Here is a 21,154-nt window from a genome sequence, read left to right on the forward strand (position 1 = left end):
CACAAAATGAAATGATACTAAAGGGGCACATCAGCCCTGGGACAAGGACTAGAAGGCAGGACAGAACAAGAAAGCTGGTAATAGGGAACCCAAGGTTGAGAAGGGAAGTGCTGACATGTCGTGGGGTTGTTAACCAATGTTGTAAAACAGTCTGTGTACTAACTGTTTAATGAGAAACTAGTTTGTTCTGTAAACCTTCACCTGAAGTATAATTTTAAAAAATGAGAAAAAAAAAATAGAGGGTGGTAAGAGCTCCTTCCTTTGGATACATCAGCGGGAGGGACCAATAACTAGAAAAGGGCACCATTTTTGGAAAAGTAGAAAGTTAGCAAAAACAAGGACACCCTCAACGAGATGGATTGACACATTAGCCACAACAATGGACTCAAACATATTGATGATCATGAAAATGGTACAAGACTAGGCAATGTTTCATTCTGTTAAACATAATGTCACCATGAGTCACAGCCAACTAACAAACCACCACCAAAACCAAAACCAAACCCACTGCCGTTGAGTCCATTCTGATTTATACCAGGACAGAACAGAACTGCCCCATAGGGTTTCCAAGACTGCAATCTTTACGGAAGCAGACTGCCACATCTTTCCTCCATGGAGCAGCTGGGGGGTTCGAATCACTGACCTTTCCGGTCAGCAGCCGAACACTTTTAACCACTGTCCCACCAGGGCTCCTAACAAACAACAATAACAAACCCAATTTTGGTTTCTTTCTGAAAAGCAGATGAATCACGTTGCAGACTTTGTTGTGCCAGAAACGCAGCGTTGGTGTGAATCCATGTTTTATCTACATTATGTGGCATCAATAGTAAAATGCAGCGATTAAGATGCATTATGGATTACCTGAGGGCAGTGGTGGTTCAGCGGTAGAACTCTTGCCTTCTGTGTGGAAGACCCGGATTCAATTCCTGGCCAACGTTCCTCAAGCGAAGCCACCACTCATCTGTCACTAGTGGCTTGTGTGTTGCTATGATGCTTAGCAGGTTTCAGCAGAGCTCCCAAACTAAAACAGACTAGGAAGAAAGGCTAGGCAATCTACCTCCAAAAATCAGCCAAAGAAAATCCTATGGGTCACAACGGTCCGATCCTGTTGTGTATGGGGTCTCCATGAGTCTGGGGCCAACCCAAAGCCAGCCAACGAAAGAAACAACATGGGTTACATAGGATCGTGTAGGCTATTTTTATTGAAAATGAGATGTGAGTATCAAAATATCTACTTAAAATAAATTTACAGAATAAAATCTTCCAAAGATTTGGAAATACTGTATAATTTAATAGCTCACAAACATCTTTTGAAAACCAATAGTATCTCCATAACCTTTGCTGGGCTCCATAAAAACTAACTCCCAAAGAATTTACTGCAGAGGTCTCAACCCTATGTCTGATATCAAAGAATGATTCTCTCACAGTGCTTCTCTGTACAGTGTATAAGAGGGCAGGATATGAAAACAATCCTTTTCTAAAGAGGGTTAGTATCTTATTCCATTCAAACTGAGATATATATCTTACTGGTATTCAGTCAGCCTGCAAGTTTTCAATCTCTCAGCACTAAAGTTGATGGCAAAATTCATATTATGAAACTTTTATTAATAGAATTTGAATGATGCCACAATAAACCCTCAAGAAATTACTAAAACCCCTTGCTGTACTAGCATTTTGTTGCACAATATATCATTACAAAAAGTGGGTCAGCAGAGCTTGGAAAACTGCTCGTCTTAACAAATTTTTATCAGAGTAGTACTTGATGTCATAAAATTTGATTCATATCCCACAATACACACTGCCACTGAGAGAGAAGTTATGATCAACAAAAGAACAGACACTTGTATTGCCCTGTTACAGGGTGAATGTGTTGGCACCAGACACCAATGAGTCATAAATCTTCCCTTAGCTTGTTAAATAAAACCAGTGCCACACTTCATGAAACCATCTTCATGTCATCCTATAAACTTTCTCCCAGTACACAATACCCCCGGGAGGGTTATACTTGGGAGAGCAAGGACGGACATTTGGAAAACCCGCCTCCTGTTTCATCTTCAGGGTCTCTTGTGACTATAGACCATGTAAGCACCTAAGCAGTGGTTCATGGCTCAACCAAAGAGGCTCCGGTTTCCATGCGCCCCTGGCTCTGTGACTCTGAGGATGGATTGTAGTAATGCATCACGCTCAGGGCAGTGCAGGTAAGCCATGTGCAGGTTGCAGCTGTTAGGAAATTCAAGAGCTTGGCTGCTCAAGGGCAGTCACCCAAGCAAGGTTGTAATACTTAAGCATCTTTTCTCAGGCACTGCACCTGCTCCCTTTCATTCGTCAAGACTCTGAATCACACAAGTTCCTTGGGAACTATCAAGGAACAACACTGGGAGTAAGAAGCTGGGAACTGCATCAAGGATACAAGTCCTCACGTGTGGGGGCACGTGTGTGTGTGTGCATGCATGTGTGCATGTGGACATGTGAGTGTGCACGTGTGTGTGCACAGGTGTGTGTGCATGAGTGCATATGTGTGCGTGAGTGTGTGCATGTGGATGTGTGAGTGTGCATATGTGTGTGCAGAGGTGTGTTTGTGCATTTGCACATGTAGAGAGAGAGAACCACATCCTTCAAAAGAAAGAGATCCATCTTTGCTTACATTTTAACACTTTGCCTTTAAAAAGTTAAAAAAATCCAACCCAGTGTTAGTATAATTATTAATACAACATAGGCTGTAGCGATAGAGATCCGGGTATTTTCTCTGCAGTCTTTCCAACATTTCTATAATATACTCCCTGTGCCCTGAGGGTTCTAAAAATCACTAAATTTTTCCATGCACCAAATACTAAAACTAACAATGAATATAATCAATTACCCAAAACGCTATTTCAAAACAATCATCATTACTACTTTGCTCATAATAGAGAGTGTAGCTAGTTAACAGCCTCTAAAACACATCTCAAGGCACCCGCAACTGAAGTGTAAAGTGTAACAAAAACATGCGCTGGCCAGTTAAGCTGGTATTTAAATGTAGCACTAAAAATGCATTTCACACCCAACTTCATCAATCACCAACCAATCTTATTTTACATCTTGGCTACCAAAAGAAAATGGGATTTGTTTCCCTAAAGAAATATGTCACTGCTCTGCTTGAATTATTAAGCTTTACTATTACAGAGAGAAACAGCCAAAGGAAAAGGAAACAAAATTAGATCCAGGTTGCCATCTACAGACTGATTTCAGCATTGCTCATGCAGATGGCATTAGATATCAGAATACAGAATTAAAAAGGACAAAAACGTGTACTCCAATCTTAATTACAAAAAAGGAAGATAGTGTAATGGATTGAATTGTGTCCCCCCAAAATATGTGTCAACTTGGTTAGGCCATGTGTGGTTGTCCTCCATTTTTTGATTGTCTTATGTGTTCTAAATCATAATCTCTGCCTGTGGTTAAAAGGATTAGGGTGGGATGTAACGCTCTTGCTCAGGTCACATCCCTGATCCAATGTAAAAGGATTTTCCCTGGGGTGTGGCCTGCACCGACTTTCATCTCTGAAGAGATAAAAAGAAAGGGAAGCAAGCAGGGAGTGGGGACCTCATACCACCAAGAAAGCAGCACCGGGAGCAGGGCACATCCTTTGGACCTGGGGTCCCTGCACCTGAGAAGCTCCTCGACCACGTGAAGGTTGAGGACAAGGACTGAGACAGAAAACTTTCCCCTTCAGCCAATGCCCTGAATTTGGACTTGTAACCTACTAGACTGTGAGAAAATAAATTTCTCTTTGTTAAGGCCATCCACTTGTGGTATTTCTGTTATGGCAGCACTAGATAACTAAGACAATAGTCTACGAAGTCTTTTTTTTTTTTTTTTTTTTTCAAATTAAGATGAGAACAGTTATAAAAGTATATAGGTAAAGAACATTGAATAAAAATGTCACACAGTTAACATACACCACGAAATAAACATAGATATTCACACTAACTCTAGTATTTAATCCTTTGAAATAAAATTAGTTTATTTAATGCCAAATTAAACTATATATTTTAAGTAGAAAAAAACTATATAGATTTCATCTCTAAGACTAAACTCTTCCGTTTTTCACTTATTATCTTGACTCTCCATGCCCTTCACGTTCATTTTCTTTCTAATCTTTATTGCTCTTCCCTTTCTAAGGAATAAGAGCCCCTTGAGAAAGAAGTATCCAAAAGCACACACTTGGTTCTAATTACTCAAATAGATGCCATTAAACTAAAAAACAACTTCAGTAATAAATGAATATGAAGGCTGAATTCAGCCGTGAAAGAAAAAAGAGAGTTTTGATATGACAATCTGGAAAATTACTATGGCTAAGACATGCAGAGAGAGGGAGATTCATTAAGAAAAAATAGCTCAATTTTCAATAGCATAGGAAATCCTGGTGGCATAGTGGTTAAGTGCTACAGCTGCTAACCAAAGGGTCAGCAGTTTGAATCCGCCAGGTGCTCCTTGGAACCTCTATGGGGCAGTTCTACTCTGTCCTATAGGGTTGCTATGAGTCGGAATCCACTTGACGGCACTGGGTTTTTTTTTTTTTGGTGTTGTTGTTTATGGGTTTAAACTAATCTGCTTAAATGTATCAGTGATGGTTTAAGCCACTTGAACAGCAGTTTTTGTTTGTTTTTTCATTTTTCCTGGAAAAGTTGTTTTTGGAAGCCAAGATTCATTTATTTTCCAGCTTATATGTTCTTTCTATCAAGAAACACTTAAATATGCTTCTAGATCAGTGGTACAAGCCTCCTACTGGGGAAAAAAAATTCATTCCCCAGAACCTTTATTCAAAAGACACCGGCAGATGTTCCATACAACAATGAGATCCAACAGTTAAAAACCTATGATGATATGCATATGATAAAACTTCATTAGAAAATATACACTTTAAATGGGCAATTGTCCAAAACAACTACAGGATTCTCTAAAGACAAGGAAAGGCCAGTTGAGGGCTTCTACCTTTTCCAAGAATTTTTAAAACATGATTTGCTTTAATGTTAAACCAGTTTTTGTTTTTTTATGCCCACAGACACAAATGTTTTTGAAAACTGTGAATTTCAACAAAAGGAAAAATACTGATAGAACAACTTTTAATGACGATTTTGTTGTGGATTGAATTACGCTCCCCCTCCCCAAATGTGTGTATTAACTTAGTTAGGCCATGATTCCCAGTATTCTCTGGTTATCCTCCATTTTGTGATTGCAATTTTATGTTAAAGAGGATTAGGGTGGGGTTGTAACACCCCTACCAGGTCACATTCCTAATCCAATGTAAAGGGAGTTTCCCTGGGATGTGGCCTGCACCACCTTTTATCTCTCAAGAGATAAAAGGAAAGGGGAGCTAGCGGAGACAGAGGGACCTCATACCACCAAGAAACGAGCACCAGGAGCAGAGCGTGTCTTTTGGACCTGAGATTCCTGTGCTGAGATGCTCCCAGACCAAGGGAAGACTGATGACAAGGATCTTCCTTCAGAGCTGACAGAGACAGAAAGCCTTCCCCTGGAGCTGACACCCTGAATTTGGACTTGTAGCCTACTAGACAGTGTGAGAATAAATTTCTCTTTGTTAAAGCCATCCACTTGTGGTATTTCTGTTATGGCAGCACTAGATGACTAAGACAGGTTTCTTCTCTACAAAAGGGGGGTATGTTCAGGCAGTCTCTGGTGTTGCCAAGACTCTACAAATGGCATCACCTGAAAAGATTATGTTCTGAGATTTATTCTGAGGGTCAAATACTAAATCTAAAAACTTTTAGAAAATATACTGAAAGTAGGATTTGGAAAGGAATTTCCGTAAGATAGTAAGAGCATCACAGAGAATAAGCAGTCAGGCTTCTATAAAAGCATTTCAATCAAAAATAATTCATAAACACTTTAAAACAGGTCCTGTTTCTGAGTGGATTTTAATATTACAGATACTTAAATATTTTTTAACTTCCATCATTCATGCCTTCAACATTTTCTAAGTGCCTTGTATGTATTAAACTTATGTCAGTTGTTAGGGATAACAATGCTAGCAAGACATAGTCCATAACCTTGGGAGTTTTACAATCTAATGTGTATTCATTAAAATAAGCCTCTCTTAATTTTTACGCCCAGCAAATAGCATGTTCTTCCAGGTTACTTTTTGTCCCCCCATTGGTACCCATTAGTTAAAAAAAAAAAAAAAAAAGTTGTTGTCTAGCCGACTCTGACTCATGGTGACCCCAGGGTTTTCAATGGCTGATTTTTCAGAGGTAGATTGCCAGGCTTTTCTTCCAAGGCACCTCAAGGTAGACTAGAACCTCCTACCTTTGGATTAGCAGCTGAGCGTATTAACATTTGCCCCACCCAGGGACTCTACCTGCCAAGTAACAGGCACTCAATAAACATTTGCTGAATGAGTGCACTTCACTCTGACCCCCTTGTTTCGTGGTGACTGACAAGGAGTGTTCAGACTTAGAGAAGCAAAACCTTAAACACAAATCTTAGTATGAGCCCACATTTTACAGATGGATAGTAAGCCTGGGAAAAGTTTTGTGACTTGACCAAAGTCAATAGCAGGACTAGGACAACAATCTAGGATTCTGACTTTTAGGTATCGCCATCACTTAAATCATTCAAGACTTAAGCCCCTTCCATCGTGTGTAACTGGTCCCTCTTTGTGTAATTGTCTCATTCATTTCGCCTATTCGTTTAACCTAACCTCATGCATGTTTCTTCCAACTCTTTCATCATTTGCGCAGCTTCCTGTAGATTCTCACATAGGTTCACGCTGTCTCGTCAGTTGTGAAGTCTTCCTTAGCTCTGGTTCTAATGTAACTGCTCTCAACAACCGTGAAATGAGCTGGGGCTTCTAGGGACAAGATGGGGCTCTGTCTACACCACATCCCACCCATCCTCCTCCTGGGCGCCCCACTATGTCCCACTGCAGGTTGTGTGAGCAGATCTCAGGTAGGAAGGAGAAACAATTACTCCCTTGGGCTATTTTCCCACCAGCCCTTCCTGCCCTCCCATATCACTCCACTGTCACGCGCTATGCCCCACTGGGAGAAAGATGTGGCAGTTCATTTCCGTAAAGATCACAGCCTTGGAAACTCTATGGGGCAGTTCTGCTCTGTCCTATAGGGTCGCTATGACTTGACAGCAACTGGTGTATCACCTCTCACCTGATACTGAAGAAAAAACTGCATAACTATTTTTGGTATGTATGTTGTTGCTTACTGGTAAAGTTTTGTGTGTGTTTAGTGTTTTCTTGACTATCAGTAGTATTAGTAAAACATCTTGTCAGGAAAGGTGATCTGTGTGAAAAGTAAATCACAATGAATGTGGACATGAACTGTAGATACACAAATAAGGGAAACTGATGTCAATAGTAGGTGATAAAAATGTTAATCAAGTGCGATCAGTAGGAGCAGACGATGGTAAATTCGACCTTTTTTATAAGACCGCCACACGAAACATTTGATTCTGAAACAGGTGGTCTCCCCACACCAACACCTAAGAGACAGAGCATGAAAAACAGCGGCATCTCTTATATCCAAAATGCCTTCCTTCCTCGAAAGCTCTTATAGAGTACCCTTTGTGCACCCAGGAAAATTAATGGCTCTGTGTGAGAACTAAAATTGTGTCACAGCCTCAAGATGGCTGTACAACTGTAGCAATAAACTTACCACTGCTTGGAAGCATTTGCGGTGAATTCTCTAACTTTACATTTTGTTTCCCTTTTGTGGGTTTTTCTGAATTTGCAGCATCTTCCTTCTTCCCTTTCCTCTTTGGGGGTTGAGGCGATGAGTTGTCACTGTATCCAATTGTTGACTTAGACTGGCGGTCATTTCCCTAAATGGAAAAAGATCAGATCCTTAGAGTGGCTAATGAACTCCCAAAGCGATTCCCACTAAAGGCCTGTCATGAATGGCACTAAATGGGGCAGGGGCGGAGAGATGGATGTATTGTGCTGATTCTGCTACTCCCTGTTTTGATACATTAACACCAAACTTATCTTCCCAGGGGCAGAAGAAGGGTCTAGCAGAGAAAGGGGAATAAAAATAATAGTTGACAAGTGCTGAGCACTTAATGTGTACCAAGTATTCCAGAAAATTATTTCACTTCATCCTCACAATAATCCTGTGAGGCAAGTACAGTTAACACCCTGTTATACAGATGAGGAAATGAGGCGGAGAGGTTAAGCAGATTGCCCACACGGCCAGCAAGTTGAAGAGCAGTCTGCGTGCAGCACCATGGCAGGCCCATTGCTTTCACCATCCTCTCACTCCCACACACTTCTGAAGAATCGGCAGGTATATATTGGGTGAAGAATACTGACAACCCTGAGTTTGGTCAGTTAATCTAGAAAGATCTTAGTGAGTTGCTGCTGTGAATGTATAGACATCATCAGACAAGCAGACATATGCCATGCTTGAGGAGACCCTCCAATATTAACTCATCTGACTGGTGACAGCCATGGTCTCTATGAATTGCAAACCCAGATCAACACACAGATACAAGCAGCCCAGGACCACATGCTCTGTACTTGGTCCCCCAAGTGCTCTGTGTGGCAAGCTTATCCCCTACTCCTGCAAGGTGGCCACAGGCTATCACACAATTGTCTCTGGTTCCCCACAAGCCTCTGGTAATAAGACCTTGCTTTGCCAAAAGTGGGCGCCTCAGAACTAGGTTGAGGTTGAGTTTCAGTGGCTTCTGTCACTGCCCCAACCGGAGCTCCTGGGAGCCACAAACAGATGCTAAAGTGATGGCTACTGCAAGCACTCAAGGAGCGGCTATGCTGATACTCAGTCACTGCCTGGCCACGGCTGCAGCAAAAAACAATTGTCTTGGAGTCAACTCTGACTCATGGTGACCCCAAGTGGATCAGAGAACTGTGCTCCATAGGGTTTTCAATGGCGGATTTGAACCGCCAACTTTTGTTTAGCAGCTGACTGCTTAACCGTTTGCGCCACCAGGGGGTTTCCTGCAGCGAGAAACTCCCTCCTAATAAAGCAGGCTTTGCTCTCAGATACTTAGGTGCCATACTTTCCTGAGTATGTAAGGTGTCAGTTGTAGGTCATGGAAAGAATGCAAGTTTTAGAGACCCAAAATACCTGGGTCAAAGATACTGCTCCACCACTAACCACCTATGGAACTAACTAACTCCTAAATTCTTTCAGCCTCAATTTCCTCATCAGTTGAATGGGGTTAATATACCTGCCTCTAAAAAAAAAAAAAAAAAAACAGTGCTGTCGACTCGTTTCTGACTCATAGCGACCCTATGCAATGCCCCATAGGGTTTCCAAGGAGCACCTTACCTGCCTTTAGGTCTGTAAAAAAACCAAACCAAACCCATTGCCATCAAGTCAATTCTGACCCATAACGACCCTACAGGACAGAGTAGAATTGCCTAATAGGGTTTCCAAAGAACGGCTGGTGATTGGAACTGCCAACCTTTTGGTTAGCAGCCAAGCTCTTAATAACCGCACCACCAGGGCTCCTTTAGTTCTATAGTGAGGAAGAAATGGGAAAACAAGTAGTATAGTGTCTCCCATATAATATTAGCTCAATGGGTATCAGAATGCTTTCTCTGAGAGCAGAGATTTAATATCTTCTTTTTAAAAATCATACCAAGCCCATACCATATTGGTCTCAATCTTTATGCAACATCTGCATCTGAAAATAAATGTAATAACATTAAATAAACAAATCTGCCTAGAAGCCTATTCGAATTGCTCATTTTAAACATTTATATATTCAATCATCCAGAAGCATTTAAATGGTTTTAGCCACTACCCAATTAAGAATTGAGAATAGACAACTTCACAGGATTACAAGTGAAGTTATTTATGCTATTTTGTCATAGCCTACAAGAAAATGAATTATGCATAGATTTATTAACGGTATGAAAATTTGTCCAAATATACAACAGCTTTTTTATGTAATTTAATTTCCTATTCCAACTGCACTTTAAACATACAGTTTTCATTTAATTATGGCATTAACTGCAACCAGAGCTTTTTTCTTTTCTTCAGTGATTCTTTCTCGCAAGGCCTTAAACTGTCTGGCAAAATCACCAGCCAGGTCTCACATGCTAGTCCTTTATCAGTGGTCCCCATCCATCCCAAGATGCTAAAATTTTAAGAGCCTTAGATGAGAGAAGCAACCTTTCACAAGCAACTGGCAGGCCTACTAGAAAGTACAGAGATGCTGTTGAACTTGTGAGGACTAACGTGGGATCCAGTGAATGAGAAATTCGGGATTTCAGGAAGATACCGTTTTTTAGTTTTCTGGGGAAAGTATTACTCATAGAACAGGTGTATTAAAGGAGAAAGCAGAGGTCCAATCCTGGAGTGCCTAATAATTAATATAATCTTAAAAATTAACTGTCATGTTGAATACACAAGAAACTTCTGATTTACTGCATTTGTGACAGGGACACTTGAATGGGTGATTTGGGAACATCAGGAAAGAAGAGTTGCTTCAAATAATGACATAAGGCATGTCTTTGGTAAGGGACACCCACGCATCAATTACTGAATGTCAACTGTGCACCAGACACTTTGTAAGAACTAAACTAAAGTGAAAGGGGAAAACTGCTGTGTAATTAGAAAATTGGAAATAATTTAAGTGCTTTTCCTTTTTTTTAAAAAAAACTGAACATAAATTTATATAGTATGTAATACAGATGTTATATATTCATGTGTTACATATTTATTTTATATACTTAATTATATAAATTAAATCTAATTAAATAAATTATATAGATAGATAAGGAGGAAGGAAGCTTCTTTTTTTTTGAGGCTTCTACATGTGACTTGGATACAGCTAGATGATATAGATAATAGATATAGATAATAGATATAGATAAGTATTAGTTGTAATTACAGATATAGACCAAAAAAAACCCTGTTGCCATTGGTCAATTCAACTCATAGCAACCTTATGGGACAGAGTAGAACTGCCCCAGAGGGTTTCCAAAGCAGTAATCTTTATGGAAGCAGATTGCCACATCTTTGTTCCGTGGAGCAGCTGGCGGGTTTAAACTGCTGAGCTTTCAGTTAGCAGCCGAGTGCTTAATCACTGTGCCACCGGGGCTCCTAGCTATAGATATAAAAATATATAGATATTCATTGCTATTTAGGGGACAAATGATAAGGGATAGGGCAGTTTTGCCAACTCATACAGCTATGTCAGTCAATACAATAATATAATTGATAACCTCTTATGTGCTAAATAAACATTAAGACTAATATTTAACAAAATTTATAGATAAGTATTATTTATAGATACGTATTACTGGGTTATTATTGTCACTATTTTTCGATAAAGGAATTAACTTTCCCAAGGTTCCCCTAGTTTGATTTTCCCACTACACTGAAGCTTCTTAAAGCCCGAGGCACTAGAAACACCTATTATTCTATTATATAATATGGCTTCCTGAAGCAATCAACCCAGAAGTGACAAATTACAACTTTATCCCTAAGTAGAAGGAATCAAAGATGTAGCATAATTTTATAGGGTATACTACACAAAAACTATACCCCATGTGATACTTTACTATCCTGCCTTTTGCCTCATATACATATCAACATATCTGACAGGAATAACAAACCTCTGGCTCAAACAAACCAACAAGCAAAGCAACAAAAGTCCTTGAATTATCCCTCTATCTACGGAGATTTGGATTTTTTAACAGGTCTCTAGGTTCTTTTCACAAAGATCCAACCAACTCAGGTTTCTTACATCAATAAAGTAAACCCATCTTCCACAACCATAAAAGCACATGAAAGATACATAGACCACAAATATATTTACATTATTCAAGTTGAGAATAATTTTGAGAGGGGTTTGCCTCACTGAGCAGTTTTCACATGCATACATTTCGGCAGGGGCCTTGGTGGCTCAATGGTTAAGAGCTTGGCTGCTAACCATAAGGTCAGCAGTTTGAATCCACCAGGTGCTCCCTGGAAACCCTCTGGGGCAGTTCTACTTCCTATGAGGTCAACTCAATGGCACAAAACAACAACACATTGTGGCAATTAGGTCTTAGAAGGGAGGGAAGCAGTAAGAAGGCTCTAAGCCCTAGTGGCATTGTGGTTAAGTGTCTGGCTGCTAACCAAAAGGTCAGCAGTTCGAATCCACCAGGTGCTCCTTGGAAACCCTATGGGGCAGCTCTACTCTGTCCTATAGGGTTACTATGAGTTGGAATTGACTCGATGGCAATGGTTTTTATATTTCAGTAGTGCAGACAGGGAAACCATGTGAGCAAGAAGAGGTCCTGACTGAGGTGGGCTTTATGAATGAAAGTAAGAAAAAAAAAAATTTTTTTTTTTTCTTTAATCCATAGTGGCCTCATTTTCAAGGTCCCTGGGTGGCACAATTAGTGCTGACTACTAACCTAAAGGTTGGCGGTTTGAATCCACCTGGGGGCACCACAGAAGAAAGGCCTGGCAGTTACAGCCAAGAAAACCCTATGGTGCACACAGAGTCGGCACGAGTCAGAATCAACTTGATAACAAGAAGTTTGTTTTTTTTTTAGGGGGTCTCAGTTTACCCCATGATAAATGAAGTTTTTAGAGTATGCAGAATTTTTCTTACTATGTGTATAACTTGCTTCACAGTGGCTTGTGATACATGGATTTTTTTTAAAAAATCCATTAAGTTGATTTTGACTCATAGCGACCCTATAAGACAGAGCAGAACTGTTTCCGAAGCTGTAATCTTTACTGGAGCAGATTGCCCCATCTTTCTCCCACAGAGCGGCTGGTGGGTTGTTTGTTTTAGTTTGCTTTTTACCAAACCTGAGCAATTACAATATTTGATCCTATAAATTACTGATAATATGATGCATTATCCAAATGGTAGTAAGAATAACAAAAGACAATTTAGTCTTTGCCCTTTCAAATTTTTCTCTGATTTAAAAAAATTTTTTTTTCTTTACACTAGAGGGCGCTTTGATTCTATGTGGTGCCATCTCGCAGCTACAAAGGACAGCCTTACATTAATGGGCTTATTTTTTTTAACTCAACAGAACTTAAGACAATTCACTAACTTAAATTATTCCCAATTTGCTCATTTCTGTTTTGTGACTCTCCCAGCACTGTAAGCCTGTACAAGGGGTGGCTTCTGGCCTCACCCTGCTCTGCACAAAGCATTCCCTGAGGGCTGTTTTGAGTCTGCTTGTCACCTGGAGTCCCTACCCCTAGGATGTCCCAGGGAGACCCTGTTGACTGAGTCACTTAAGTACCACAGGGGTCTCCTTTATAGACCAGGGAAGGTTTCTTTTTCTTTGCTTAAGTTCTGTCAGGCCCCCACCCACACCCCCTTCTTTATGCAATAAAGCAATTCCTATCAAGCTGTGTGGAAAGGTAGACTTCTAATGAATTTCCAAAAATCTAGTTCTCCATCCCCTTTGATTTACACCACGGGCCCAGGGATGCTTTCCCTGCTGATTTGGCAGTGGTTCCTAAAGTTTTAAGCCAGCTCTCTCCTTCCCACAGTCCCCTTCAAACCCACAATCCCTCTGCGTACTGAGTGGTTAAGGATCTATCAAACGTTTACATTCTCCAGGGAACCAATTAATTAAAGAAAAGGGGTAAATTAATCCTTCTGTTAAAAATCGACTTTGTGACTTTGCATTTATTTACATAAGACATTCTCCCTGGCGGCTCACTACCAGCTACCCACACATTCACTGAACAAGCTTTAGTGAGGACCTACTATGGGCCAGGCCCTGCAGGAAGGGGTTATTCTCCTCTGCTCCAATGTAGCCTCCCAGAAGAGGCCTCCCCTGACCACTGCAGCTAAAACGGCACCCCTTCTCACTTTTTCTTCCCATAACCTGATGTATTTTTCTTCAAGCTTATTCCTGATTAATATCACACTTATTGTTTGTTTGTCCGCCTCCTCTAGAATGTCGGCTTCATAAAACTAGTTCCAGTGGTCGTCCTGTTGATGCCGGTTCGCGGTGACCCTGGGTGTCAGAGTAGAACTGTGCTCCATGGGGCTTTCAGTGGCTGATTTTTTGGAAGTAGATTACCAGGTCTTTTTTCTGAGGCACCTCTGGGTAGGCTTAAACTTCCAACCTTGCAGTCAGCAGTGACAGTGTTAACTGCACCACCCAGGGACTCCAACCTTCATGAATTAAGTGCTTATCTCCAGACCGCCAAGCACTAGAACAGTGAGTGCCTAGGACACGATATGCACTCAGTAAATACCTGTTGGATGAATGGATTAATCAATGACAGCAGACAGTTACAATGTACTTGAGAAAGAATTATATACATGCTCATTCTCCACTGCTGCCACCTGATCCAAGGTACCTGCATCACACACCTGGACTCCAGCCTTCCTACTGCCTCCTGCTTCCATTTGTGCCTTGACCCAGTTCTCTGTAGACACCAGCCAGTGACTTACATTATAAAAATGTAAGTCACTGAACAATTTGTGTAGAAATTGTTGAATGGGAACCTATTTTGCTGTGTAAACTGTCACTGAGAACACAATATTTTTTTTTAATGTAAGTTAAATGATATCTTTCCTTTCTTATAACCCTCAAATAGCTTCCCCTAAGAAGTAAAATCCAAGCTTCCTGCGTGGCCTATAAGTCCCTACGTGACCTGGCCCTGCCTGACTCTCCAATGTCATTCCAGACTACTCTGGCCTTCTTTCTGCCCACCACACATGCCAAGCTACTCTACCAAGGGCCTTTGTAACTTTGCTTCCTCTGCTTTGTTCTTTTCTCCCCATCCCCACTCCGACATCCTTTATATCATTAAGGTCTCGGTTTCAGAGAATTTTATGTAAGTTGGTGCATGCCACATTTTATTTTCCTCATAGCACTTATCACCACCTGAAAGTTTTATATATTTGCTAATGAGTTTATAATCTGTCTACCCTCACCCATCTCTCCCACCCCACATGCACACACACTAGAGTGAAAGACCAGTAAGGTTCAAGACCTTGTCTGTCTGTTTACCACTATCTGCCCAGTGCTTAGAGTGGTTCCTGTCACTTACCAAGTGCTCAATAAATATGTGTTGAATAGCCAACTAAATGGATGGATGGGTAGATGGGTGGGTGGATACATGTTACATATTTTAAAAGAGAAATTTTAAATTTTCCAAATTTCACAACTGTAAACACATAATTCCACCGTTCAGTAATTGTGAATTCAAAGAGTTGACTCGTGCTCTCTGTTCTGACATCAACTTCCCCTGTGGCTTTTATTCAACTGCACCGGGTCCCTGTGTAACCACCACCCTTACATGAGCTACCCTGTGAGAATTAACCAGCTAATGCTTGCATGATACACAGAACAGATTCCTCTACAAAGCCTTGAAGAAGAACAAGAGAACAAAATACAATTTCTAAACCCTTAATTCATTGGTTTTGCTTAGCTTTATAATGGCTAAATAAATTTTTTAACTACTGGAATATTCTTCTCACTCCTCTTCCTCTCCATACTGTGAGAATTTAGGCTGCCTCAAGCCTACTCCTTGTGGTTCTCTCTGCACTCTCTCCATCTGGGCTCTCACTCACCCATCTCATTCAATCAGTCAGGGTGAACCCAGCTAGAGATACCACAATGACCTAGACACGGTCTTCTGCTCTTCCTAGGGCCATTCTGCATATGAACCCACATATCTACATCTCTGGCCCTGATGTGCTTCTCAAGCTCCAATCTCTACCATTTACAACTACTTGCTGGACACTTTCAACTCAATATATTTGAAATTAAGTAGGTCAGTATTTCCTCTGACTTCCCTCTTTCTAGGAGTCCCTAGATGGTGCAAATGGTTAAGAGCTACTACTCACCGCTCGACTACTAGCTGAAAGATTGGTGGTATGAGCCCACCTAGAGGTAACTTGGAAGATAGGCCTGGAGATCTGCTTCCAAAAAGTTACAGGATTAAAAACGCTATGGCGTAAAGTTCTACTCTGGACACAAAGGGTAGTCATGAGTCAGAATCAACTGGACAGCAAACAACAATGACAACACCTTCTTTTTGGCCACAGCACCACCATTTTTCTCAGGCATCCAAGCTCAAAACCCTGCAGTTATCTTTGATGCCAACCTCTCCACTAACCCCATGTATCCAACCACCAAGAAAGCCCTTTGTTTCTTCATGAACAATAATCACTTACTGTTACCTCTGCCACTTCTCTAGCCTAGGCTCTCATCTTGTAACAAGGCTACTGCTATCACCTCATAATTGACGTCTTACCTACAGCCTCTCTCCATATTTAGTCTTTCTCCACATAATAGATCTGACCTTTCTAAAACAGACTCCAATTAATATTTTCACCTTTCAGAAGCCCTATGAGCTGCTCTCTACTCAAGGATAAAGACTAGACTCCTATTTCAAGGCCATCTACAGACAGCCACCACCTGACATTTCAGGCTCATCACCCTCCATACCATGGATGGACCCTTGGTTCTAGACAGCCTGAGGGATTCATTGTCCCCCTCCAAGCTCAATCCTTCCCCCTCCTCAGCCATTTGCTTGATGAGGGGTTTTGGATGCATTACTTCCACTCTTTGTGCTTCCTTTTCTTATTTTTAAAATATGGATAACAACAGTACCTGCTCTGTGGGGCAAGGATTAAATAAATCACATCTGTAAAGAGTGTGGCATAGTTTTAAGCCCTTAAGTATTCACTTATCATCAGCCAGTGTTACTGCTTCTCCACACGAGAATCTCTGCTTCCCTCCACACGCCATCCCTTCTATCGGAAATCCCTTTCCCCTTATCTATCTTTACTTGATTCTTAAGGCAAAGCTTCATGAACTTTTTCCAACTCACATTGATTCTCTCTCTCTCTCTCATGTTTACTAATCTCAGCACATATTTGGTGTTAGCTTTATCTTACTACCTTTTCAAGCTTCTTCTCTATCTCAATTAGATTGCAAGTCTCTTGAGGGCAAGAGCTATGTCATAAATAGTACAATAGTCTCAGCAAATGAATGGGTAATAAACATCTGATGTTTGCTATGCTGAGTTCAGCATATTCATCTAAAATTATTTTTCTTGTTTTAAGAATTTTACATGATGTAACTAACAATAAGGGGGCAGAAGATATCTAAAGAATCATTAGAAGGCAGTATCATCGCCCATCACTTATTTTACAAAGTAAGACTTTGATTTAGTTAACTCAGAGGGAGGAGGAAGATGTCAGATCTGTTTTTATCAAGACTAGTCAGGTAATTCGATCTGAGGGTAGAAACAAAGCCTTAGACAGAAAAACCTGTCACAGTAATACCTCGGCATGACATGAAACTCATCTCCATGAGGGAGAATAGGCTAAAAATACAAATAGGTTAATAAATTGCCTAACTGCCTGTCATAAAAAAAAAAAAAACTGCCTGTCATAAAAAAAAAAAAAATGTTGCTGTTGTTATTAGCTGTGGTAGAGTCAGCCGCCAACCCATGACAGACCCATACACAATGAGATCAAACCATTGTGCTCCAAAGAGTTTTCACTGGCTCATTTTTGGAAGTAGACCTCCAGACGTTTCTTCCTAGTCTATCTTAGTCTGAACACTACGTTGAAGTCTGTTCAGCAACACACAAGCCTCTACTGACAGATGAGTGGTAGCTACACTTGAGGCACACCAGCCGAGAATCAAACCTACATCCCTCACATGGAAGGTAAGGATTCTGGCATGGAACCACCACTGCCTTCTCCCATATAACAGTCATTTAATAAATGTTTGCAGAATTAATGAATGACGGATGGAAAAGTTTCTGATGGGGAACAAAATATTTTGAATGATTCTTAATCTTTTGAGAAATATAACTGAGGATTATCATTTTCTTACCAAATCTTTTTAGTCTTTGTCGGAGATACACAACAAGATGGATAGACCACTTACATGACCTAATATAGCATGTCGCATACTTGCAGGCATTATGGACTAGCTTTCAACCACGATATAAAGTAAATCAGGTCTATATACAAAGAGAAAGAAATCTATTTTGTAATCATATTTTTAAAAAAATGTTAGCCCTCTTTTTAGGACCTTAATTGTAACACTAAGGTGTTAGTGTTGTTTCACATAATTGCTTATATACCACAAGACAGCTATGTTTTATTTCTTCAGATTTAATTGAAACCCTAAGGACAGTCTCTCTGCATTGTATAGAAATACAGAACATTAATGAGTAAACCATCTGATACTTACACTCCCTTTAGACTTTTTGGATCCTACAATAGGAGGTAGTGAAGAGGCTTTCTGACTGCAAAAAAAAAAAAAAACAAAAAAAAACACTGCAGTTTAGAAATCTAAACATTATTTGCAAATAATACATAATGGAAGACAAATGTCACCCCAAACTGGAAGGCAACCATTTACTGACATCTGTGTTTCACAAAAGGTATTGATTTTCTCAATTTCACTAAGAACACCCTAAATTTTCCAAATTCTATTACAAAAGAGTTCTAATGCTTTCCTATATACTATTTTAACTGATGCTTATAAACTTTTAGTACCACCTTAAGTTTTTTCACAGGACTCATATTCAAATTCCAAAATTTTCTGCTTGCATTTCAGAATAAATAATTTCCCAGGCTGAGTAATTACTTCACCAGGTTGAGTTAAGAAAAGTAATTTCCCACTGTTTTTGTAAGGTCTACCCTGTCTAACTCTGATAGAAGAGCAGAGTGGTAAAATATTTGCAATTATATCCACATAGTTTTTAAACTAGCCATTCTCAACAAAAAAGAAATAAAGTCCCTTAGATTATAAGAATAAGCTGTTTCACCAATATCTATGTTATTAGGAAAAGACTCAGTTTGAAACCCAACTGAACCTCTGCAAAAATAGGACACATATATAAAGGTAAATCTTACTAATTTGTGCAAGAATGCCAACATGAGTTACAGTTTACGTACTACCACTGTAGTAACTGAGCTACACACAGTAGGTCACAGCAGGCTAATCAACCTCTTTTAATAACTGTGAGATTTACAGCTGCTTGGCAGAGATGGTTAAGGGATTTGATTTCACAGATGGGTAAGGTCGGCCAGCAATACATCTGCTGGTAAATAATTCTAAAGTGCTGGCAAGTCATGTTTCTTCCATAGTTCAAGCACTGCCCCTGAAATTCCATTTCATCTATTACTGGTTTAGAAATCCTAGCACTGGCTCTCCATCAAACTATACATATCGTGGGAGGAAGCAGAGCAAGATGGCGAAGTGAGTGGGTGTCCCCACTTACTCCCCCAGCAACTAACCCACTGAACATCGAATAAAAACAAGCACAGGCTGAGATCTCAGAACTCTGGATGGCAGCTGAGGTACTGGAGAGTTGGGCTGAGTCCAGAAGTATGGGAGAGAAGGAATGGGGACAGCACAGAAGCTGGGAGAACCTACTCGCTAAAAATCATGAGTACTTGCTGATTGCAACCATTTTGGGACAACACCCCAAACAGGCAACACAAAAAGGGAACTAATCTGAGGAAGGTGTAGTCCAATTTTTTAAGGCAGCTCAGATTGGTCATGGGAATACATGGGCTGTGCAGTTGGGAGGACACAAAGGGAGACTATGATGCGGTGAGACAGTATTGTTGAATCTTCCTGAGGCCTGAGACAGACAGGCACTAGGACAAGAGGAACTGCAAGGGAAAAAGGACAAGGGGAATACTTTGGACAGACAGTGACACCGAAGGAAACAACTAGCTCCCTGCCCGCAGTGGGACACCATCAGAAAGCCTGTGAAGGTGCGCCCATAAGGTAAAGACGTAGAGATATCCCCACCTTTGCCTCAGGAAAGCTGAGCCCTACTGCTTACATCAGAGCCTGTGACTAGATAGCCCACCCCTCCTTCCCGCATATGTGTATTGAATTCTAGAAATCAAGCATTCAGGACAGAATCATCACTGAAAAAAAAACCTAAGGAAAAGAGGACCCTCCAGTGGTTCTCAGGTAAACATACCATCCCCACTACTGCTGAGTCAATTCTGACTCATAGTGATCCTGTGGGATGGGAATGGGGCTGCCCCTGGGCTTTGAGTGGGGTTCTCAGGGCTCTGAGTCTTTGAGGAGACAGGCTGTTGCATCTTTCTCCCACAAAGCAGTTGGTGGGTGCAGGCCCTGGCCTTTCAGTTGGCAGCCAGATGCTTGCCACCAGGGTGCTCCATCAGAAAAATTTCCCACAAAAACCAGAATACAAAATTAAAGTAAAAAAAAAAGATAATGAAATGGTGCAAGTTCAAAAAAAAAATAGTAAAACACACGGAATCATAAGAGAAGAAGGACCAATCAAAAGCAAAACATGAAGACAAGGAAATTTTTACTATGGAGGCAAGAATAATGCAAAGAATTGATAATTTCCAAACTTTTGTGCTACATATGTTTAAAGAAAGCTAAAATCGCACAGAAAACAAAGTAGCAGAGATCAGGAAACAAATGGAGGAACACAGTGAGAGACTCAACAAAGAAACTGAAAACATCAAAAAAAAAAAAAAAAAAAGAAAAAGCAGAGAATTACCAGAACTGAAGAACAAAGCAACTGAATTAGAAAAAGCAAGAGAAACACTAAATAGAGTTGAACAGACAAAAGACAGAATAAATGAACTAAAAACCCAGTACCCAGTAGAAGATAAAATAACTGAATTTATTAAGTCTCAAGAGAAACAAATGCAAAGAACAAAGAAAACCGAACAACCCCAAAAGGTAATATGGGATTCAGTTTAGAAATCTAACATTAAAATTATTGGAAACCCAGAGCATCATGACAACAATAAAGCTACAGAAACAATATTCCAAGAGATAATCAGAATTTCCCAAATCTGAACAGAGAAACAAGCCTGCAAATACAGGTAGCTACAAGAACTCACATCAGAAGAGACACAAAAAGATCAACTCTGTGACATATTCTAATAAAATTCTTGAAAATCAAAGACAAGGGCTGAAAGCATCAAGAGAAAAACACAATAAACTTACCAAGAGTTTTTCACAAGAGTCAGTATGGATTTCTCCCGAGAAACTCTAAAGGTGAGAAGACGATAGAGTGACACATATAAGCTACTGAACCAAAACAATTGCCAACCAAGAATTCTTTACCCAGCAAAGTTGTCATTCAAAAATGATAGGGAAATTAAGACATCCCCAATCTCTGAGAATTTGCCACTACCAGACCAGCTCTGCAAGTATTACTCAAAGGAG

General features: G+C 40.3%; 1 protein-coding gene across 2 annotated transcripts in view; it reads right to left on the reverse strand.

Annotated features, from left to right (window-relative positions):
* The window catches only part of DCDC2 (doublecortin domain containing 2), a 225,937-nt gene that overhangs the window by 114,281 nt on the left and 90,502 nt on the right, over positions 1-21,154 (reverse strand). For both annotated transcript variants that reach the window (XM_049884887.1, XM_049884884.1), the window contains exons 7-8: positions 18,170-18,224; positions 7,668-7,833 (exon numbers count right to left, since the gene is read on the reverse strand). In XM_049884887.1, the coding sequence (XP_049740844.1) occupies positions 7,668-7,833; positions 18,170-18,224 (221 nt within the window). The remainder of the gene's footprint in view (positions 1-7,667; positions 7,834-18,169; positions 18,225-21,154) is intronic.

This window comes from Elephas maximus, chromosome 1, assembly GCF_024166365.1.
Source record: "Elephas maximus indicus isolate mEleMax1 chromosome 1, mEleMax1 primary haplotype, whole genome shotgun sequence".
Taxonomy (NCBI): Eukaryota; Metazoa; Chordata; class Mammalia; order Proboscidea; family Elephantidae; genus Elephas; species Elephas maximus.